At 34.5% G+C, this 25,625-nt stretch overlaps 1 protein-coding gene across 4 annotated transcripts in view; it reads right to left on the bottom strand.

Moving 5' to 3' along the window:
- Nucleotides 1-3,958: 3,958 nt before the first annotated feature.
- LOC125647187 (N-alpha-acetyltransferase 35, NatC auxiliary subunit-like) overlaps nt 3,959-25,625 on the bottom strand; it is a 48,026-nt gene continuing 26,359 nt past the window's right edge. For 2 of the 4 annotated variants that reach the window (XM_056139657.1, XM_048873872.2), the window contains 10 exons: nt 23,727-23,786; nt 23,347-23,453; nt 21,791-21,956; nt 17,489-17,667; nt 16,090-16,175; nt 14,734-14,852; nt 8,410-8,550; nt 8,044-8,166; nt 5,186-5,266; nt 3,959-4,216 (listed from right to left, as the gene is read on the bottom strand). In XM_056139657.1, the coding sequence (XP_055995632.1) occupies nt 4,157-4,216; nt 5,186-5,266; nt 8,044-8,166; nt 8,410-8,550; nt 14,734-14,852; nt 16,090-16,175; nt 17,489-17,667; nt 21,791-21,956; nt 23,347-23,453; nt 23,727-23,786 (1,122 nt within the window). In that variant the 3' untranslated portion in view covers nt 3,959-4,156. The remainder of the gene's footprint in view (nt 4,217-5,185; nt 5,267-8,043; nt 8,167-8,409; nt 8,551-14,733; nt 14,853-16,089; nt 16,176-17,488; nt 17,668-21,790; nt 21,957-23,346; nt 23,454-23,726; nt 23,787-25,625) is intronic. The other 2 variants (XM_056139659.1, XM_056139660.1) reach the window with 1 other exon arrangement.

Genomic DNA, 25,625 nt, shown 5'->3' with positions numbered 1-25,625 from the left:
ACACCATTTAATCTTATGGACACGACTATACGCCCTGCATTACATCTCTTAGGTTTAATGTTAAATGTCAAGGAATTCCATCAATTAAAAAAAAAATCCAGTTATCACGGATATCTTTATTTATAAATTAGTAAGCAGAACTTTAATACAAGTGCTTGTGTACCTCTGCTGTTTCATACATGTTCCACAAGATCTTGCACTATTACTTTCTACAATGTATCCATCAACCTGCCAATATCTCCTGTACAATTCTACAATTTATCCATCAACCTGCCAATATTTCCTGTTCAATTCTACAATGTATCCATCAACCTGCCAATATTTCCTGTTCAATTCTACAATGTATCCATCAACCTGCCAATATTTCCTGTTCAATTCTACAATGTATCCATCAACCTGCCAATATTTCCTGTTCAATTCTACAATGTATCCATCAACCTGCCAATATTTCCTGTTCAATTCTACAATGTATCCATCAACCTGCCAATATTTCCTGTTCAATTCTACAATCTATCCATCAACCTGCCAATATTTCCTGTTCAATTCTACAATGTATCCTTCAACCTGCCAATATTTCCTGTTCAGTTCTACAATTTATCCATCAACCTGCCAATATCTCCTGTACAATTCTACGATTTATCCATCAACTTACCAATATTTCCTGTACAATATCTTTGCAAAACATGCTGAAAACCCATTTCTTCCAAACTGACGTTATATGTAGAACATATAATGACCTTTTGACCTGAAAACCAATAGGGGTCATCTATGGATGATTATCAATTCTAATTGAGTAGTTTGATGAGTATATAGTAAAAAGTTCTTGAGTTATTGGTCAGACAACAATGGCTAAATCCATGCAATAAGCTCTGTGAATTTGACCTGAAAATAATTAAAACATTTTCGTTATGTAATCTTTTGTGTTTGTTGTACATTATATGGGATAATAGATTTGGATTTTTGAAAACAGTACATTAAGTCACCTGTAACTGTACATTAAGTTGAGAAAAAACTATCGATTCTTAACTTTATGCACTGCTACAGGTAACTTATAATGTACTGCTACAGGTAACATAATGTACGGCTACATGTAACTTAATGTACAGGTACAGGTAACTTAATGTACTGCTACAGGTAACTTAATGTACGGCTACAGGTAACTTAATGTACTGCTACAGGTAACTTAATGTACGGCTACAGGTAACTTAATTAATGTACTGCTACAGGTAACTTAATGTACGGCTACAGGTAACTTAATGTACTGCTACAGGTAACTTAATGTACTGCTACAGGTAACTTAATGTACGGCTACATGTAACTTAATTAATGTACGGCTACAGGTAACTTAATTAATGTACGGCTACAGGTAACTTAATGTACGGCTACAGGTAACTTAATGTACTTTAAATGCTGAAAGCAAAATACATGTACAGTGAACGCAGTTTTTCTGCAATGAAAAATAGCAAATTTTGGATTTAATTCACATTTCAAACATTTGTAATAAACAAAACGTCTCATATTATTCACACAAAATATATAGGCAATGGATCAATTCCATAAATGGTTGAAAATACATCCATTAACATATTCTTTTTATTTTCTTGATCAAAATTTGAACTAGAATGACATGTTTCCTGGAGAAATATTAATCTCACTAAATAGATACATTCAATTGCGAACAGAATCATATTCTGGACAGGAACCACAGGCACCTGTTTCTGTAAATGACTTGTGACCTCTGTATACTAATAATAACGTCATAAGTCATTTACAGAAACAAGTGCCTGTGACAGGAACTACAACTTTTCATCCTTTTCACACTTTCCATCATCTGAATCTGCCACAATTCCACGAATAATTTCACTAACTCTCTGCTGCTGTTCATTGTTGGTATGTTTGTAGGATTGAACTGCTATAGATTTGTGACCCGTTTTTTCTATAACTAGAACTGTCCTAATGGGACTAATACCCCCGCGGGCCATATAAGATGATGGGAAATATTTAATGCAAGCATATTGGATATTTTCACATTATATATGTCCAGCGGTATTAGAAATAAACTTCGGACAAATTGCGAAACTCTGGACAAATTGTGTCTATTACTACAAGTACAACCAAACCACAAAATGTCCGTAACTTCCATAACTGGATATTAAAATATTTCAATGAAAATAGAAGATGCACAACTACATTATATATATAAGATGAGAATAAAGTTTGAATCAAATCTGTTCAACGGTATTAGAATTAAACTCTGGACAAAGTGTGCAACCCCCAAAATGAAAAGAAAATGTGCGTAACTTCTATAACTGTTAAAATATTTCAATGAAAATAGGAGATGCACAACTACATAATATATAGAAGATGTGCATAAAGTTTGAATGAAATATGTCCAGCGGTATTAGAAATAAACTTCGGACAAATTGCGTCTACGGACAAACGGACAAAGTGATTCCAGTATACCCCCCCCCCCAAACTTCGTTTGCGGGGGGGTATAATTATAGCTGTTCGTCGATCCCAGCTTCATACAAGCGGGTCGCCACTGTTGCTCTCAAAGAGTGATTTGTATAGTGTCCCTTGAATCCCGCTCGTTCAGAAAGATTTACGATAGTTTTCGTCAAAACATGAACGCCAACTGGGGCATCTGTATACAAGGTTTCAGCTTGTGTGTACCTCAGCGGTATTTTCTTTTTCCATGTCCATGGAATATATCGCTTATCCTCAGTATCCCTGCATTTTGATTGCGTTAGAAATAAATTCTCTCCATCTGATGATGACATGTTCACTATGACAGTTCGCATGGGAAGTAGTCAGAAATCAAGTGATCTACCATTTAAATATTTTACCTGGCACTGTCCAGTAAGTTCAACAATACACCGTTATTTTTACCCTTTTGTGGTTGTGTTTTGAAATGCCAGTTTCCAGAAAATCAATTGAGTGCATTATATGATAACCATCACCTGGGACAGTCTATTGAGTTAACAATAGAGAAAATGTTTTAAGTAGGATAGTCCTCAAACTGTCCATTCTGTGAGAGAAAAGAACTATTTTCAGCCCTTTGGGCCTCGAACAGTTCTTTCTCTCACAGAATGGACAGTTTTCGGACTTTCTCCTTAACATAAGCTTCATCTTCTTGTCATGAATAACCTGCCTATGAATTTAATGACAATCAGGCAAAGGGTTCCCTAGTTACTGGTGCTAGAAAGCCCCCAATGAACTTTAGACCTAAAAACCAATAGGTCATTGATTAGTCATATTTAAACCATTCTGCCTATGAAGTTTGATGATATTGGACAAAGATTTCCCTAATTATCAGTCAGACTACATATTCTCAAGAGACGGACAACCCACAAGATGCAACATCATACATGTACATGCATGTCCCTCTTTTTCACAGGGGGCTAAAAGTATAACGCTAAGTTGTAATTGAATATAACTATCAGTATAAAATTCTCAGTAGATTTTGTAAAATGTACTCACTAAGCACCTCTCTATATTATGACATTTTTATAATTTATAGTAAACTCATCTTTGCCTGGCCTTTTATTGCATTGTTGCCATTCAGTCATCCCATTTCCATCTTCAGGTTGCCATACTCTCTTTACTTTTTCTTGTTATTCAATGTTTAACTATGAATGCACAAATCATAACAGTGTAGTAATTTGGGCTATACGGACCATGGATATCGGCCTGGGTAGCTCAGTGGTTAGAGCACCTGACTAGTAATGCAGGGGTCCCGGGTTCTATTCCCAGTCCAGCCACAAATTTTCTCTCTCCTATATACTGCAACAGTATATGCCAGCTTCATAGACAACTGCAACACTCCTCCAAGATCAGTTATGAAGTGATTTGGTATTTAAGAGATTACACGGCATGCTGGATAAAGTCTGCCCTTTCTTCTCTAACTTTAGCTGTTCAAACCATCGAATCCATAACAATAAATGCCAAAACACACAGACAGATTTGTTATAAACTTTTAATTATCTCACACATATCACTCACACACATTCACCACACAAAAAGTGTCTGCCATTGTAGGTGGTATTTCCTACTACAGTGAACATTTCCTTATGAAGCACTTCCTGTTAATAAGAGATGTGGAACTTCCTGTCACCTGACTAGAGAAGTCCTCACATTTGATTCCAAGTCTGGACCCCTACACCATCTTAATGGTTGGATATACTGGGTGTATTGTGAAATCAAAAATTGGAGGATCCTATAAAAAATAAATACAACATGTATCACAAGAGTATATCTATTGTTTGTATACAACATGTATCACAAGAGTATATCTATTGTTTGTATACAACATGTATCACAAGAGTATATCTATTGTTTGTATACAACATACATCCAATAACGAACCACAGAAAATGCCAAGAAAACAATGGCTAATTTCCAATTCAATGAGAAAATATTCTGAAAATGATGTCATTCACAGCACCGGTATATTATTTAATTCTGAAAATGATGTCATTCACAGCACCTGTATATTATTTAATTCTGAAAATGATGTCATTCACAGCACCAGTATATTATTTAATTCTGAAAATGATGTCATTCACAGCACCAGTATATTATTTAATTCTGAAAATGGTGTCATTCACAGCACCTGTATATTATTTAATTCTGAAAATGATGTCATTCACAGCACCAGTATATTATTTAATTCTGAAAATGGTGTCATTCACAGCACCTGTATATTATTTAATTCTGAAAATGATGTCATTCACAGCACCAGTATATTATTTAATTCTGAAAATGGTGTCATTCACAGCACCTGTATATTATTTAATTCTGAAAATGATGTCATTCACAGCACCAGTATATTATTTAATTCTGAAAATGGTGTCATTCACAGCACCTGTATATTATTTAATTCTGAAAATGATGTCATTCACAGCACCAGTATATTATTTAATTCTGAAAATGGTGTCATTCACAGCACCTGTATATTATTTAATTCTGAAAATGGTGTCATTCACAGCACCTGTATATTATTTAATTCTGAAAATGGTGTCATTCACAGCACCTGTATATTATTTAATTCTGAAAATGGTGTCATTCACAGCACCTGTATATTATTTAATTCTGAAAATGGTGTCATTCACAGCACCAGTATATTATTTAATTCTGAAAATGGTGTCATTCACAGCACCTGTATACTATATAACAAATAGCTTACTGTTGAATCTTGTTTGTGTCCTCCCATCAGAATCTTCATCACTACAAAATTGACTTTGGCCACCTTAATCATAGCTTGTACCTGGAATTTTGAATAAAATCATAGCATTCTAGTTTAATACTTTTTTTTATCAATTCATATCTATTTTTTTAAGTAAAACCCGTATTTAAGCTAAATGTAGCTTTTCAGTTAACACTTACATGTACATGTAACTACATGTTCAAGGTTTCAGATTCCTAGAACATACAATGAACACATCATGTGTTTCTGATGTGCCATCAAACCCATAGCCTATCATGTTTCATTACATTTTCAACAGAGAAATACTATAATTTATCCATTGAATAAAATGAGAGTTTTACTACAGTGAAAATAAAACTGATTGTGATGTCATCTTAAATTATCGTGATGTCATCTTAAAGTAGGGGTCTAGTAGCGTGACGTCATATCCGGATTGAACTCCTGTACTGGTTCACGTACTATTATTATCAAACGTATTTTTACATTTACCTGGATGTTTTTTAATTTTAAATTAGTGAAATGAATACAATAACACTATATCACTTATATTTGAGTAGACTATGGCTCCAATCTTCTCTCCATTTTTTGTCATCTAATTCGCACATAAAACCAGAGGTATATATTTATTTAATTGATATACAGGGGTATTACATGTTAAAATTATCTGTAAATTAAAAAAAAAATTCATGATATGCAATAATGCACTTGTGGAATTAAATAAAACAATTCTGCACTTGTTATATATTTGTTATCTTCTATTATGTGAAAATCATGTGCATCTTCAAAATGGCTATTTTGGCCAAAAATGTAAATATAAATTGAGATGCTGTGAAAATATTATGCTGAGAAAGGGCAGATTTTTTAAATGTATTTTAACAAGCATTCATATGTGAACATAATATGTGAGTTTGAATGAAAAATCACAAGTCAAATTTTCAAAATATTCATATTAGTGGTGTTGCAGTGCCGTATTTTTTACTGCTGAGGGCCTGTATTGAGTTCAGTTTTGTACCACCATTATTAAAAAACATGAAACTATGTTAAAATTTCACTTTTAATTATTTAGTTAGACATATTTATTTCATATTTGAGGAAAAAAATTGCAGCATCATACCTCAAATAAAATTTTATGGACATATTTTAGGACTTCTTCAATGAATTCTGATATTGCCGTTTGACAAATGGGGGTACACGTATTAAAAATACCATAATTTACTCATTATACTGATAACCCCCCATTTATTTGTTTTTATCATACCCTCAAATGAACAATCCAAGTATTTAAACAAAAAAATTTGAGAAATCACAAGTAGGTCCAGGACTAGGGACCTACCTTAAATGATCGTGATGTCATCTTAAATGATCGTGATGTCATCTTAAATGATCGTGATGTTATGTTGTGTATCACAATACATCCTTGAGATTTAAAATAAACATATTCCAAAACCAAAGAACATTTAATAAACAAAAAATTCAATGCTTTGTAGTTGGATATGGAATTTATTTCACTTGTAAGACAGGACTTTTATTTTTATATTTTCACTCATGCTTTGCACTTGTGAAAATATTTTAAAAATCCTGTCTTACTCGTGAAATAAATTCTATATCCAACTACAAAGCATTGAATATCCTCTATATCTTAAAGACGGGAACGTTCATTTCCTGTCAAATTTTAGTCTACTTCCAATTTAACCAAGGAACAAGAACACCACCAAGCAGACCATCCACTCACAATGTGAAATAAATATATTCATTACATTTTCAACATAAAAATACTGAAATTTATCCATTGAATAAAAATTTATATTTTCACAGTTGATATTTTCTCACTGAAAATAACAAAAGCGCTATTTTTTAGTGTGAAAATATTGACAAGGACAACTTGCTGCAATATTTATTTGTGATACATAACATCACCTTCATTTTACGTAATATATAATTCAATTTTCAGGTTTTATCTAATATGAATTTAACTTCAACCTGGGGGTGTTGGGGGGTGGGGGTTGCTTGATCCGCCTATTAAAGCATAAAGTGTGTCACCATATCTTGCAAAATGCACCAGATGACGTCACGTCATATTGATTGACATCTGTGAATTTACTGACATTTTATGGTGTTCGATTTAATTGGCAAGAATGTTGCATGCTATAGTAAGTTATAATTTAGTTTAAAACTTCTTTAAAAGCAAAAACTGCAAATTTTATAGCTTTTTCTGGTACATGACATATTTTTGTGATGTCAGGCCTAGATTTAAACTTTCCGGTACTTTCTGTTGGAGTGACTCAAGCTGTGAAGCATAAACATTAGGCCTACAGATATTGCTGTAGTCTATGAATATCTTTTGTTATCAAGATTCATTGCAAACTCCACCTTGCATTTTCAAATTTGATCAATAAAGTACATAAGAACCAAGATGCTGATATCTCGCTTCGTCGGTATGTCCTTGCGCGGTGCAAGTGATTTCTATTTATCAGTGACAGTTAAAAGTGCTGAAGGAAAAACTAAAGAAAATGTAGACTGAGTACAATCATATCCCTAAAATCAAATCCAAACTTTTAAAAGCATGATAGGTTTGTGAAAAGAGTAGAATAACAGAAGCTTTGGCAAGTGAAGATGCTATAATAACCATTGCCCTCTTCCTTATCCAGTCTTGTCTTTATTTCAAAGACAGCCACCTACTACAGCTATTCACTTTGGCCCTATATATATTTATTACATACTTGCAATAAAGATTTGAGGTTCATTTGTACATAACACTTGCGCAGCTGTGATGGGATACAGTACTTTTATATTTTATTCATACTGACGACAGACAAAAATTACAAACACAGCTATACCTCATCAGAGGGGTTCTGGAAGCTTTCCAGTAAAACTTTTGCCTGGTGGAAGCATTTACAGGAAGCTCCATACAGGTTAACGGCTGTTGCATCCGGTTCATACCGCTTCATATCAGACATGTCCTATAATGACAAAGTAATCATGGCAATTCTTTAAAATTTTACAATTATTTTTCTCATCTTATAAGGACACAACCAGGATGATTTATGATTAAGGAAATGAAATTGTACATGTACTTAAATTTTTTTTTTACAAATACGTGAAATACATAGCAGTGTTATGAAAGTACAGTTATCATGCATTTTGATGATTTTTTGTTTGGTTTTTAGAAGAAGGTTTACTCCACATGATCACCTTGTACTGACCTTGTACTGAGCGTAATGTATATAGGGAGGTGTTGACACACTGGTGAAGGGTTGAAATCGATGTGAGTATCGCACCTCCTCATTGTCAAATTGAAACTCAGGCTGATGCATTTTACCATCCATGCGAAATCCCATTACAGCCTAAAGGTAAACAAAGTACTTAGTTACAATTCATACAAGTATCAGCATCACCAGCAATTCATACCAGCATCATCACTTCATACCAGTAACATCAGTTCATACCAGCATCATCACTTCATACCAGTAACATCAGTTCATACCAGCATCATCACTTCATACCAGTAACATCAGTTCATACCAGTACCATCAGTTCATACCAGCATCATCAGTTCATACCAGTAACATCAGTTCATACCAGTACCATCAGTTCATACCAGTAACATCAGTTCATACCAGCATCATCAGTTCATACTACACTGAGTGGCCAAAAGTATTGCAACAACCATGGCTGACGTCATCACAAGTTTACTCGCTTCAAATTTTATTTTTATTGCTGACGCGTAACAAAGTAAGCTTGGGTCGTGATGTCAGGTATGCGAATTAACTAGGGTACGAATTATATGGGGAACCGTTTGTAATTCAAAGTAGCAGACGATTTCCGGTAAGGTATCGAATGAAAACAATGTCGAAGAATGAGAGAGAATTGTCAAAGGACCTAAAGGAAAGGATTGTAATTCTAAATTCAAAGGGATTTAATGACAACAAAATTAGTGAATCATTGGGAATCCATAGAAGCACTGCTGGACGAGTTTTGAAAACATTCCAACAAAAAGAAAGTGTTAAAAACGATCCCCGGAGAGGAAGGCCCAGAGTGATAGATGAGAAGGGTGATCGGAAACTTTATCGCTTTCTGAAAACTAACAGAAGACAATTTCTTCAAGACATTACATCAACTTTTAATAGGAATGAAGGTACAAATGTGTCCATGAGAACTGTTCGTCGTAAGTTACACCAGGAAGGATACAGGAGGGGCAACATTCAGAAAACGCTTACAATCGCTAAAGTCAACAAACAACGCCGAATTTTATGGTGCCGAGGAAAAGACATTGGAAACCTGAACAGTGGTAGAAAGTTATTTTCTCAGACGAAACACGGGTAGTCATTGGACAAAATAACTGTAAGTTTGTGGAGAAAATCGTCCGAGAAGAGGAAACCTTACCATCTGAACTAACGCAAAACGCCCGTGAGAGTAAGTTGTATGTTTTAGGGGTGTATTACCTATTATGGTATTGGTGTTCGTGTACCTGTTGATAGAAATCTAAACTCAGCAAGACATATTGAATTGCTGGATAATCACTTATGGCCTGTTGTTAGCAAAATTTTTGGAAATCAGCAATTTATTTTCCAAGACGATAATTCCACCCCCACTCCTCTAGACAGACCAGTACTTGGAAATAAGAAAACGGTATTCCAAAATTCAACTGGCCTGCACAGTCCCCGGACCTTAATGTCATTGAAAATGTCTGGCGTTGTATCAAAATCAAACTGTCCCGTGAGTTTGATGATATTAAAAACCAGGATGACCTAATGGCTGCAGTGACAAAAATTTGGGATGACCTCTCTCAAACATATATCCGTAGCTTCCATGCTTCGATATCTTCAAGACTACGACAAGTTATTATTCAGAAAGACTTTGCAAACAAAATACTAGAAAAAAATGGTAAATAAATAATGTTTATTTCATTGAAAGTTGGTTTTTTCCATGCAGCTGTTATTTACATTGTGATGACGTCAGCCATGTTTGTTGCAATACTTTTGGCCACTCAGTGTAGTATCATTAGTTCATACCAGCATCATCAGTTCATACCAGTAACATCAGTTCATACCAGCATCATCAGTTCATACCAATATCATCAGTTCATACCAGTAACATCAGTTCATACCAGTATCATCAGTTCATACCAGTAACATCAGTTCATACCAGTATCACCAGTTCATACCAGTATCACCAGTTCATACCAGTAACATCAGTTCATACCAGTAACATCAGTTCATACCAGTATCACCAGTTCATACCAGTATCATCAGTTCATGCCAGTAACATCAGTTCATACCAGTAACATCAGTTCATACCAGTATCACCAGTTCATACCAGTAACATCAGTTCATACCAGTAACATCAGTTCATACCAGTATCACCAGTTCATACCAGTATCATCAGTTCATGCCAGTAACATCAGTTCATACCAGCATCATCAGTTCATACCAGTATCATCAGTTCATACCAGTATCAGTTCATACCAGCATCATCAGTTCATACCAGTAACATCAGTTCATACCAGTATCACCAGTTCATACCAGTATCACCAGTTCATACCAGTATCACCAGTTCATACCAGTATCACCAGTTCATACCAGTAACATCAGTTCATACCAGTATCACCAGTTCATACCAGTATCATCAGTTCATACCAGTATCAGTTCATACCAGCATCATCAGTTCATACCAGTAACATCAGTTCATACCAGTATCACCAGTTCATACCAGTATCACCAGTTCATACCAGTATCACCAGTTCATACCAGTATCACCAGTTCATACCAGTAACATCAGTTCATACCAGTATCACCAGTTCATACCAGTAACATCAGTTCATACCAGTATCACCAGTTCATACAAGTATCATCAGTTCATACAAGTATCATCAGTTCATACCAGCAGTAACATCAGTTCATACCAGTAACATCAGTTCATACCAGCATCATCAGTTCATACCAGTATCACCAGTTCATACCAGTACCATCAGTTCATACCAGTATCAGTTCATACCAGTAACATCAGTTCATACCAGTATCATCAGCAATTCATACACGCATGAGCATAGCTGCAGATGTGTAGCTCTCTAGGAAAATATTGGGACAGACCAGTGAGCTACAGATTCACCCCCTTTTAAAATCCTTTGATTTACAGTGCAGAAAAAATGTTACAGTGGAGGCCTTATATCATTGCATTCTTGCATTGCCGTCTCCAAACTTTAATATTAAAAAATCTCTAACATATTTCCTATTAACTATACTAGTGTCTGAACATACCTTCAAATAAATATTCATTAAATCCCCATACGACCCGAAGACTCCCAGCTTTAAAGAATTTTGTTTGTTGACATAGCATGTTAGGTAGCCAGTCAAATCAACCCCCATTGATTTTTGTATCTATTGATAATGTCTGATCCGAGGTATGTATTCGGCCTTCCTTTATTCATCATAAACATGAATATCAACATACTTAACAAGAATATCAGTAAAATTGATGGATGTTCCTTGAACTGCATCAAACCAATGAACTTCTAAATAAGAAGAACGACTCGCACAATGATCAATAACTGTTGAAATATTGTCGAAATGAAGGGTTGGTTTTTTCATATATAAAGTATATGTTGAGCGACTTTGACCTCTACAAAATAACCTCAAGTGACCTTTGTCTGCAAGCCATTTCCCTATTACTTATTTGTTCAATACCTGTTCAAAAACTGTTGAAATGAGGAACTTATACAAGGTATATTCTGAATGACCTTGACCTTTCCAAAATAACCTTGGTCCAAAAGTCCCTGACCAAAGGAATATTTGTGATCAATTATGATCAACCTCTGATGAAAGGTTTAGGAGATGGAATGGTTTATATAAACAAGAGGCCCAAGGGCCACATTGCTCACCTGAGTTACCATGACCCATATTTCAAGATTTTCCTTATATATTTTAAGACTTTGATCCCCATTGTGGCCCGGAACAACCTGAATCTGCACTACATGTATGTCAGGAAGCTTTCATGCAAATATAAAATTCTTTGGCCCAATGGTTCTCAAGAAGAAGATTTTAAAAGATTTTCCCTATATATTTGTATGTAAAACTTTGATTTGAACAAACTTGAAACTGCACTATGTCATAAAGGTTCCATGTATATTTCAACTTTTTTGGCACAGTAGTTCTTGAGAAGAAGATTTTTAAAAATTTATCATATATTTACGCATATGAAATACGGTTTCCCTTATTGTGGCAAAACCTGACACCCCGGGGGCCATGATTTCAACAAACTTGAATTTGAACTATGTCATAAAGCTTCAAACTTGAATCTGAACTATGTCAGGAAACTTCGATGTAAATTTGAACTCTTCTGGCTCAATGGTTCTTGAGAAAAAGATTTTTTAAAGATTTTTCCTATATAAACACATATAAAATATGATTTCACTTAGTGTGGCCCCACCCGACCCCTGGGGGCTATGATATGAACAAATCTGAATCTGCACTATTTCATAAAGCTTTCATGTAAATTTGAACTCTTCTGGCTCAATGGTTCTTGAGAAGAAGATTTTTAAAGATTTTTCCTATATACACACATATAAAATATGGTTTCCCCTAGTGTGGCCCCACCCGACCCCCGGGGGCCATGATATGAACAAACTTGAATCTGCATTATGTCAGGAAGCTTCCATGTAAATTTGAACTCTTCTGGCTCAATGGTTCTTGAGAAGAAGATTTTAAAAGATTTTTCCTATATAAATACATATAAAATATGGTTTCCCCTATTGTGGCGCCATCCGACCCCTGGGGGCCATGATATGAACAAACTTGAATCTCCATTATGTCAGCAAACTTCCATGTAAATTTCAACTATACTGGTACAGTGGTTAAGAAGATTTTTAAATGACCCCACCCTATTTTTACACTTTTGCAATTATCTCCCCTTTGAAGAGAACCTGGCCCTTAATTTGAACAATTTTGAATTCCCTTCAACTAAGGATGATTTGCATTAAGTTTGAATGAAATTGGCTTACTGGTTCTGGAGAAGAAGATTTTTAAAAATTTTCAGTGTATTTTTACTGATTTGCTATTATCTCCCCTTGGATAAGTGGGTTGGCCCTCTTTTGAACAATTTTGAATCCCCTTCACCCAAGGATGATTTGTGCCGACATTGGTTAAAATTGGCCCAGTGGTTTTGGAGAAGAAGTTGAAAATGTAAATGTTTAACAGACAGACGGACAGACAGACGACGGACAAAAAGCCATCAGAAAAGCTCACTTGAGCTTTCAGCTAAGGTGAGGTAAAACTATTGAAATAAGGAATATTTTATATTTTCCAAGTGACGTTGACCTTTCCAAAATGACCTTGAGAGACTTTAGTCCAAACGTCCTTGTCTCAAGTAACATTTGTGATCAATCATATCAATTTCTGATGAAAGATTTAGTAGATATGAGGTCAGACGGACAGACACAACAGCACCAATATGCATCCCTGAAAATTTTCGGGAAGCATAATGATAAAAATTAAAAATGTATTATTTCTCTCACTGTAAAAGAAGCTCTTTAGGATTAAAAAAAAGTAATCCTGGTATGGTATGACAGCCTAGTCTGGTCCCCGCCCCCACCACTAATAGCAAAATGTAAAATCAGTGTGACAAGAATTTTGAAAGCAGTGTACTTCAAAATTCAAACCTATCAAAATAATCGGTTTTTTTTTAAATGAACTGGGATGATTTCATTCTAAATATTCTGCTAAAAATATTTGTGGAGATGTTTGTTCACATAGACATAAAGTACAACTATGGAAATGAACTGGGGTTGATTTGACTGGCTACCTAACATGGCTTCGTCAACAAATGAAATCATTTGAAACAATCACATGAAACTTTAACGCATGTTTGAAGGTATGTTCGGATACAGGTATAGTAGGAAAATATGTTAGAAATTTTCTGATAATAAATTTTGAGACAGCAATGCAAATATACAATGATATAAGGCCTCAATAGTGTGCATTTCTTTCTGCTCCATAAATTGAAGGTCTTTACAAGAGGTGGATCTGTAGCTCACTGGTTTGTCACAATATTTTCCCAGGAGCCTACAGATCTGCAACTAGTATGAGCAGTTCTAATAATCTTTTCATTTTGTGATCTCCGTGTACTGAATATAAAACCAGATGTGACATATACTGTAGAATTTTCAAGGGGAAAATTTCTCCTTACCTGAGAAAAATGAGCATGTTAGTGACAGACTTTATGGTTTGATGAGTTGTTATTCTGTGTGGAATTTCAGTTTCTCTTGTTTGTTGAGGATTTGAATTCATGGATATGCCCGTATCACAAAAAAGAACAAAACTTTTACTCTAATTTTTAGCAAAAACAACCCATTCTACCCAGATAATTACATCCATGTAAATGTAGTATAATGTACAATCTCAAGGATTATAACAGAGTTAACTGAGCAAGTATTAGCTTCCCAAAACTAAACATTCTTTAAAAAAAAAATCTTGTATTTTAAGGGATAACTTTTCCAGTGAATTATTTCATGTTTGAATTGTTCAGTTTCTCACCTTATAGTAGCCACCAAACATCTGCTGCCCAGCCTGAGCCAAAGTAATCTCTTTATTCAGGGTTTTAATTCTCTTTCTTTTCTTGTTTTTCTTGTTACTCCTGCCCTTCTGCTGGCTGTCTGTGTAAAAAGATGGTCAGTTGGCTTCAGAGTTTCAAATCTTTTTCTTAATTATTTTCTATTTTTGAAAATTTCAAATTTCTTTTAACCTTATTGTAATTAGATAAAAGAACTTCAAGATGGACCAATATCTGTTTGTTCCCAGTCATAAAACCAGGCTGGGGTTGACAAAATATCAATATATACTGGTACATAATACATATATCACAGGTTTTAATATGAAAAATAAAATATTATTCATCATTGTTGAGTAACCCAATCTTACATCAGATCCTTTCATCTGCTCCATTCATAATCAAAAGAATTTAAAAATTCTGTTTACTTTTTGTATATACCTGGTACATACATGTACATGTCTTAGTTAAATTCCAATATTCAGCAACAGTATAAAACAAGATGTGTTCTTAAAACTTCAATGCCCTCATAATATATGTATCAACGTTAAACGATATGACTAAGGACCCATCCTAGAGTCGAAACCCTGGGTTGTGAAATTCACTATTTTTCTGCTATTCCTAAATATGCATTTACATTTTATACAGTATCAGCAAACTTAAAGAAGTCCTTCAAATCCGGAAACCAAAACCTTACCCCCTAGGATCATGAAAATTACAATTTTGGTAAAGGACTACCTACTCCTTCTAAATATCCATTTAGTTCCATTTAGTATCGAAGGCATTAAAGCAGATATCTTTTATGTTTTGCACATACACTATATATACCAAGTTTGGCCACACCCTGGGGATCCTGAAAGTGACAATTTGGCAGAGGTCTTCCTGCTTTATATCGCTTTGTCTTTAGTTTTTCTTAAAGATATGCAGGTGTAGAGAAGATTTTTGAAAATTGGTCAATTTTGGGTAGTTTTTGCCCCATCTGAGGCCCCAGGGTGCATGAGGTCTGAAAATTTATGTCCCCCTTGTCCCAAAGATGGTTCATACCAAATTTGAAAAGAATTGGACTGGTAGTTATCAAGAAGTTAAAAATGTTCAATTGTTGATGCACCAACAGACAGCAACCAAGTTTACTCAGGTGACCTAAAAAAAATTTAGTGTCAAAATACTACTAATTCAAATCTTGGGGAATTTTACACAGCACCATATTCTATATTAACAACAGTACAAACAATATTACCAAGTTCTGTTTAATGGTAAGAACAAGGAGTCAGAAATAATGTGCAAATCTGACCTGTTATAACACTCTAAATCATGAAAATGACACACAAAAATGATGTACATACCTGCCATGGTTTCATTCTCTAACAAGAAGTTGTCAGCTCTGTGCAGTGTGTTGATCAACCAAGAGTACAACATTTCATACAAATACCTATAATAAAGGCCAAAATAAGTACATAATACAACATATATCTAATATTTCAAACAATTACCCACAATAACAGGCAAAATAAGTAGTCAGTGTGAAACTTGATCAATGTAGGACTGCCCTGTTTGTAGGGTTGAAGAAATGCCCTATTTGTAAGACTGAAGAAATGCCCTGTTTGTTAGGCTGAAGAAATGCCCTGTTTGTAAGGCTGAAGAAATGCCCTGTTTGTAGGGCTAAATGCCCTGTTTGGGGGGGGGGGGGGGGGGGGGGGGGGGGGGGGGGGCTGGTGTAATGAGGATTGTTTCACAACTGATGATGAGTCATTTTAAAAGTTTATAATTTTCTTTAGCATTGTATAAATGAATCACAAATTCTTTTAAAAAAATTTATATTTACATGAGATAGTTCTGTAATTTGCAAATATATATCTGTGCATGACTGTTCATTACTTGTAAGTGCAAATGAACCAAAAAGTGCCCATGCTGAAGATAGGTCTATATATCATATCAATTCTATATGACTATTTTGGACCCACCCTAGAGTCAGAATCTAGGGGTTGCAAAATTCACAATTTTTGTACATCCCTTTCTGCTTCTCCTAAATTACATTTAGTTTTTATACCACATCAGCAAAATTTAAGATGCAGTCTTTTATATGATTAAGACAACAAACACTATAATAATTTTGGCCCCAACTTGGAACCAAAACCCCTACCCTTGTGATCATGAAGTTAACACTTTGGTAAAGGGCTACCTGCTCCTTCTAAATATCTATTTACATGTAGTTTCAATTTAGTATCAGTAGCATTAAAGAAGATGTAACCTAAATGTTTTACACATTAACATTATATCCCAAGTTTAGCCCCAACCTGGAGGCAGAATCTGTACCCAAGGGATTATGAAATCTACTATTTGGTAGAGGCCTTTCTGCTCTATATGAGTAAGCATTTAGCTTTTCTTACAGATGTTAATTTGTAGAGAAGAATGTTTTTTGAAAATTGGTCAATTTTTGACAGTTTTGACCCCACCCCTAAGACCCCAGGGGTGCAGGAGTCCTGAAATTTACAATTTATTTCCCCCTTGTCCTCAAACTGCTTCATACCAAATTTGAAGAGAACTGGAATGGATGTTATCAAGAAGTTAAAATGGTCCACTTGATGATGATGATGATGGCCACAGACCAATAGAAATCTAGGTCACCTGCAACTCAGGTGACTTAAACATGAACAATGAAATAACAGAATACACAAAAATGTACACCACTTTCATACACTTTGTCTTGTTTAGAATCACCTCCATACATAAGCAACACCTTACCAGTAAACATAATGGTATTCATAGTTTGCATACAACTCCAGTTCAAACCCAGCCAGAAGATAGTTGATCATGGCCTGCAGTGTGTGGTACAGAACCCAGTTGCCAAGACAAGCAATGTGCTGGCGATTTGGTTCCAGCTTTGTCAGGATTTGATGGAGGCAAGCATCCACCTTGTCTGCCTGTCAGGTAAAGAAATACTGAACATCAGAATTAGAAGTGAGGGAATTCTGCTTCAAGTTATCACAGGATTAAGATCATAAAAATACAGTAATAAGCCATCTTAAAGTAATTCCACCCTTGCATGATGTTATAGGTTTTTGCAAAATCAGTGTCAGTTATCACAGAACTAACATCAGCAGTGTCAGTTATCACAGAACTAACAACAACAGTGTCAGTTATCACAGAATTAACATCAGCAGTGTCAGTTATCACAGAATTAACATCAGCAGTGTCAGTTATCACAGAATTAACATCAGCAGTGTCAGTTATCACAGAATTAACATCAGCAGTGTCAGTTATCACAGAACTAATAACAACAGTGTCAGTTATCACAGAACTAATAACAACAGTGTCAGTTATCACAGAACTAATAACAACAGTGTCAGTTATCACAGAACTAACATCAGCAGTGTCAGTTATCACAGAACTAACATCAACAGTGTCAGTTATCACAGAACTAATAACAACAGTGTCAGTTATCACAGAATTAACATCAGCAGTGTCAGTTATCACAGAACTAATAACAACAGTGTCAGTTATCACAGAACTAATAACAACAGTGTCAGTTATCACAGAACTAATAACAGCAGTGTCAGTTATCACAGAATTAACATCAGCAGTGTCAGTTATCATAGAACTAATAACAACAGTGTCAGTTATCACAGAACTAATAACAACAGTGTCAGTTATCACAGAACTAATAACAACAGTGTCAGTTATCACAGAACTAATAACAACAGTGTCAGTTAAATTATCACAGAACTAATAACAACAGTGTCAGTTATCACAGAACTAACAACAACAGTGTCAGTTATCACAGAACTAATAACAACAGTGTCAGTTATCACAGAATTAACGTCAGCAGTGTCAGTTATCACAGAATTAACAACAACAGTGTCAGTTATCACAGAATTAACGTCAGCAGTTTCAGTTATCACAGAACTAACATCAACAGTGTCAGTTATCACAGAACTAATAACAACAGTGTCAGTTATCACAGAATTAACATCAGCAGTGTTAGTTATCACAGAACTAACGTCAGCAGTGTCAGTTATCACAGAATTAACGTCAGCAGTGTCAGTTATCACAGAACTAATAACAACAGTGTCAGTTATCACAGAACTAATAACAACAGTGTCAGTTATCACAGAACTAACGTCAACAGTGTCAGTTATCACAGAACTAATAACAACAGTGTCAGTTATCACAGAACTAATAACAACAGTGTCAGTTATCACAGAATTAACATCAGCAGTGTCAGTTATCACAGAACTAATAACAACAGTGTCAGTTATCACAGAACTAATAACAACAGTGTCAGTTATCACAGAACTAATAACAACAGTGTCAGTTATCACAGAACTAATAACAACAGTGTCAGTTATCACAGAACTAACGTCAACAGTGTCAGTTATCACAGAACTAATAACAACAGTGTCAGTTATCACAGAATTAACATCAGCAGTGTCAGTTATCACAGAACTAATAACAACAGTGTCAGTTATCACAGAACTAATAACAACAGTGTCAGTTATCACAGAACTAATAACAACAGTGTCAGTTATCACAGAATTAACAACAACAGTGTCAGTTATCACAGAATTAACATCAGCAGTGTCAGTTATCACAGAACTAACATCAGCAGTGTCAGTTATCACAGAACTAATAACAACAGTGTCAGTTATCACAGAATTAACGTCAGCAGTGTCAGTTATCACAGAACTAATAACAACAGTGTCAGTTATCACAGAACTAATAACAACAGTGTCAGTTATCACAGAATTAACATCAGCAGTGTCAGTTATCACAGAACTAACGTCAGCAGTGTCAGTTATCACAGAATTAACGTCAGCAGTGTTAGTTATCACAGAATTAACGTCAGCAGTGTCAGTTATCACAGAACTAATAACAACAGTGTCAGTTATCACAGAACTAATAACAACAGTGTCAGTTATCACAGAACTAATAACAACAGTGTCAGTTATCACAGAACTAACGTCAGCAGTGTCAGTTATCACAGAACTAATAACAACAGTGTCAGTTATCACAGAACTAATAACAACAGTGTCAGTTATCACAGAACTAATAACAACAGTGTCAGTTATCACAGAACTAATAACAACAGTGTCAGTTATCACAGAACTAATAACAACAGTGTCAGTTATCACAGAATTAACAACAACAGTGTCAGTTATCACAGAACTAATAACAACAGTGTCAGTTATCACAGAACTAATAACAACAGTGTCAGTTATCACAGAATTAACGTCAGCAGTGTCAGTTATCACAGAACTAATAACAACAGTGTCAGTTATCACAGAACTAACGTCAGCAGTGTCAGTTATCACAGAACTAATAACAACAGTGTCAGTTATCACAGAACTAATAACAACAGTGTCAGTTATCACAGAACTAATAACAACAGTGTCAGTTATCACAGAACTAATAACAACAGTGTCAGTTATCACAGAACTAACAACAACAGTGTCAGTTATCACAGAACTAATAACAACAGTGTCAGTTATCACAGAACTAATAACAACAGTGTCAGTTATCACAGAACTAATAACAACAGTGTCAGTTATCACAGAACTAATAACAACAGTGTCAGTTATCACAGAACTAATAACAGTAGTGTTAGAGTCACCAAGGAATTACAAGCATCTGACTGCCTATCTGAGGAATTACAAGCATCTGACTGCCTATCTGAGGAATTACAAGCATCTGACTGCCTATCTGAGGAATTACAAGCATCTGACTGCCTATCTGAGGAATTACAAGCATCTGACTGCCTATCTGAGGAATTACAAGCATCTGACTGCCTATCTGAGGAATTACAAGCATCTGACTGCCTATCTGAGGAATTACAAGCATCTGACTGCCTATCTGAGGAATTACAAGCATCTGACTGCCTATCTGAGGATCAAAGCTGAGTTGCACTACATCAAATATTGTTATACCCCTATAAAACAGTTCCTATATAACTCCTTACGAAAAAAGTCCAACATTTCAACTGTTCTGGCAACTGTTGAAATGGGAACTGTTAAAATCGACTGTTAAAAAAGACTGTTGACCGGATCTGTTGACGGGTCGTGTGTGGCTTTAATGAATATTTGAAGGTATGTTTGGACACAAGTATATTAGGAAAATATGTTAAGATTTTTTTTATATTGAATATATGAGACAGCAACACAAGAATACACTGATATCAGGCCTCAACCATGCGCAGCTTTTTGTGCCCTGTAAATCGAAGGTTTTTATAAGAGGTGGATCTGTAGCTCTCTGGTCACAATATTTTTTTCAGAGAGCTACAGCTACAGTTCTCCAGCTAGTAATTTTCTAGCCCGTCCATCTTATCTGATCACCTGAATCCGCTCGAGAAAGTGGGCAGGCTGTAATCGGCCAATGAAAACTCTTGTTGTATTACATCAAACACGTCATTCAAACTGTTCAATCATCTCATTCAATTGTGTTGTCACACAACGCAATACTATATCGGGTAAAGCGTTCTAATTCAAAGGTGAATTGCGATAAAGCCATACTTGATATTCTAATTGGATTCCAAATACATGTACAGTTATTTTCTCCATTGTACATGTACATAGTATTTCTGTATATTATTTGTTAAATGCCTTCACTGCGGAAAATAAACAACCCTGTATTAAGAGACCACCTGTCATATGTGACCTTTTTTCCATTCTCCATTGGACAGTCTCTTAGTATTATGAAAATATGTCCATTTAAACAGAGTATATTCATTGAGAGCAAAATACAAATAACGTTAAAGTTGCAGTACAATGTAGCTGAAAAATATCTGTAAATTGCTCTGGATCAATTAAAATATTCAAGTTTGTGCTTGCAGCATGACTTATTTTGTTATACAACTTGCAAGAAATTTGCCATATTTGTTTCACATGTTTTTTTGATTAAATTCTAGTGAATTTTCCTTAATTTATCTCATTCTTTTAAGGAGTTAAAGGAAATGTCTCAATAATTTCCAAACTGCCCTCATATAAATAGAATTTAAAAAAAGAGGTGTTAAATGTTAAATTTTCAAATCCATTCAATCAACTGAAATCTTACCTCTTCTTGGAGAGCAGAAAGATCCTCCAATATGTGTGCCCATTTGTCCCGCTGCCTTGCCCGGTTATGGCCCGTTATCTGGACCAGGGATGTAAATGGGCGAACAACTTGTACAAACCATGCATCCACATACTGCTTAGCCTGGGAATTATTGTACAGGGCTGACCTGTTAAAAACCAATCAAAAATCAACTTTAAAATAAATCTATTCATCAAAATAAGTTTCAAGTTAGTATGATTTTCGTCATTTCAACTGAAGATTTAAGTTAATTTCATGTACATGAAAATTGTGTGATATTGTTAAGATTAACTATCCTATAAAACGCCCGCAATTAGAGTTCTTGCCTTGTTCTATTACCAATTGGGAATTTTCAGTAAAGTTGTAACTACTTTTATCTTTGGCCCAGGTTCATCTCTATCTTATTTTTCATACACATATCAAAGATTTTAACACTTTCTAATACATTAAAACTTGTTTTAGTACGATCTTGGATACAGTGAATATACAGATATAGCAAAGTTTTTCTGAATCCCTGGAAACATTCTTTAAATATCTTTCATATATATCATTATATGGTAAGTTTAATTTGATAAGGATCATATTACTGAGTCAGCCGATTTAAAAATGTGCTCACAAACATTACATACAATAGCTGCAAGCTGTAAAGGCTTCCTTAAGTTTTGTCAGTTATGTCCTTAAAAGTGAAATTTGGCACTAAAGATATGTTTTATTCCTTATGGCAAAGATCAATTAAAATTTCTTCCATTAAACAAAGATAAATAACCAGGGGAAAGGGTTTATTGTTATCATTCTACTTTGTAATTAGCTCTTATCCTACTGCATTTGTTATAATACTTTAGAAATCACTTTTAAGGTTGATCGGTCCTCATGTGATATCATAGGTTTTTGCAAAAATCTCAATAAATTAAACTTTGCGCATGATAGAAATATATCTTTCTGATGAATTTTATTCACTGGATATAATAAGAAATCTGGTAAACTATTATAACTGAAAAAGTTTATATTTTCCATAAATAATCAATTATTTATGATTTAAAAAATGTTGTCAAGGGCAATAACTCTTATGCTGGAATTTCCTCTACTGGATGTCTATTATACATTGGTTTCCCTAATATCCACAATTAATCTATACATATTTATGAATTAGCAGTTTTTAAAAACTATTGATATTTAAATTTTGTCATTTCAACAAGTTTTTATCTATTTTTATTATTCTGTTTAACGAAAATGAGTGATTTTCTAATGTTGATGTATGCTTCTTTTTTTGTATGTCTGACATCTTTAAAAAGGTTGCAACATATACATTTTCTTTGGTTATTAATTAAACTATATTGAGTGGAAATTGATAAAGTTTTTCCACTTTTAACCATTAATATTGATAAGTCACATGAGGATGGAGCTACCTTAACAGATATAAATAGCTTATTACGGATTTAATGAGTAAATCTGCAGGACCCAAGGAAATTGTTGCAACCGAGTTTTACTGTAGAGCAATATAAGATGATATGCACATGTACGTGTATCAATAATCTCACTTCTGACTCAGAACTGGAGGTGCGATGAAGTTCCTGATTGTGTCTTTCAAAAAATCCACCATGGTGTGTACACCAAAGACTCGCTTGTTCAATGGCAGCAGTGTTAACTAGAGGAATAAATAAGGAGAAAGATTTCATAAAAAAAACAAATCTAACCAAACACTGTTACATCATAAATATCTATATATCTAACCTTGACAAGTGTAATTAATTTGCGCTCAGTTACTCAGAGAATGCATTCATCATTTAAATACAATATCTTAGATCAGAATTGCCAATAAACACATTTTTTTTTATTTAACTGACTTCAATACTAGTCTACAGAACGTTATATTGGTACTAAATTATTGAATTGTGTAAAGTAGCACACAGACAATGACCTGCAAAATGGATCTGGATAAAACACAGGGAGATGATTTACTGAATTCTTGAAAAGCCTCCTGAAAATATGAAGCAAAAACTCTACAAATCAGCTCAAATGCATGAAAAACATTTTACATCATTTACCAACAACTTGAAGTTGTTATATTCAATCCTGATAAATTTGTTATCTTATACTTAAGTCCCAGTTATACTAAGAAATTTATGACTGCAGGTCTGTGACTTGAAAATGCAGCGAATCACAGAGAGGTCACATGATCATACAGAGGTCATGTAATCACAGGGAGGTTGTGTGATTGCAGAGAGGTCATGAGAGTAATTGCATAAACAAAGTCAATCAAAGATACATTTTTGATCATGTTAGAAAAGCTGGCTGTGACTAGAGTACTTATATACATGTATATTAATCTGTGATTTTTTAAGCATATTTTCGATTTTGCACTAGAAGGATTTTCTGTAGGATGTATTTGTGAATGAAATACGGCAAATTCAAGGTTTGTGAACGTGCAAAAACCCAATTTTTAAACACGACTTTTTCGTCCAAAATAAAAGCAGTGATCAGTCAGCCATTTAATAACACTGGTCAGGTAATTCACCTGTGTAATGGATTTCTACGGCGGACCAGATGGGGTAATAGAGCAGGGAAAAGTGTTCAGCGTACGATTCCTGTTATAACAAGTAATACTAAGCATTGTGATAGCCAGAATGTAGAGTGGTACAAAAAACATGGTGTTAACACTACGAATCTAATCAGGAGAGTTATTCGATCTAATGAGATGGTGGTAAGTTCGTATAGAAACTCAATTCCAAAACATAAACAGCATGGTGTAAATATCAGCAACTTTGCGGAATTGAAAATCCAAAATTATGTTACTAACAACAAGTCAAAAGCATTTCCAATTTCATCTATTATTACACCCAGGACAACAACTCCAAGGATACAGAAATCAGGTTCGAATTTCTTAAATCTGGCTAACATTCCGAAAACACCGAACAACAGCTCTAGTAAACTGTCTTTGTTTTCAATCAATTGTAGATCAGTTAAGAACAAAACAGTTTCTATTAATGACTTTATTCTGTCAAATAATGCTGATATCCTAGCTTTGACAGAAACATGGATTGTTACCACAATCAACAAAAGTGTGATGTCCGAACTTATTCCAGATGGTTATGCAATACATCATGTGCCACGAGTGGACAAACGAGGTGGTGGTGTAGCAATTATCTATGACGCAAATTTAAAGGTGAAACTTGTTGAAACTCACAAACAATTTACACATTTCGAATTGATTGAATGTACAGTTAAAGGGACTGATTCACGATTTTCTCCAAAATTTTATTTTTTACTTTTAATGATCAAAATCTACTGTCTAATATGTTTAAAAGATTTCACATAAAAAATAAGGTTGTGCATTATCACAGAAGCTCATTTTAGAGAGTTCATTATTTGTTTTGTAAACAAAGAATGCCGTACGTTATTATTTACGAAATTTTCAAAAGAAATGGATATCGATCTAAGTTTATTGTAACTTTCACATTTCAAGCATTCTTCGGATAAAATGTTTCATCTAAAAGTTAAAATGTGCGACTATGCAAAATTAAGATGCTTTATATTACAACATTGATATTTCACTTGTTTGTTTGTATACATAAAAAGACTAGAGTCTTATTTAAGGCTAAAATACAGCTTTTATTCTTGCATTCAGAAGGTTAAAATTTTGGTTGTCAACATTAAATGAGTTATACTTTTAATATTAAACATCAAAAATAAAAACTAATTTGTTCAAAAATCGTGAACCAGTCCCTTTAATGTGAAGAATGAGGTTTTTCGCTTGTGCGTTATCTATCGTCCACCTCCATCAAAAGTAAACAAATTTCGAAATTCAGTGTTCTTTGAG

This window comes from Ostrea edulis, chromosome 6 (assembly GCF_947568905.1).
Source record: "Ostrea edulis chromosome 6, xbOstEdul1.1, whole genome shotgun sequence".
In the NCBI taxonomy this organism is placed as follows: domain Eukaryota; kingdom Metazoa; phylum Mollusca; class Bivalvia; order Ostreida; family Ostreidae; genus Ostrea; species Ostrea edulis.
This window is presented reverse-complemented; position numbering and strand designations above follow the sequence as displayed.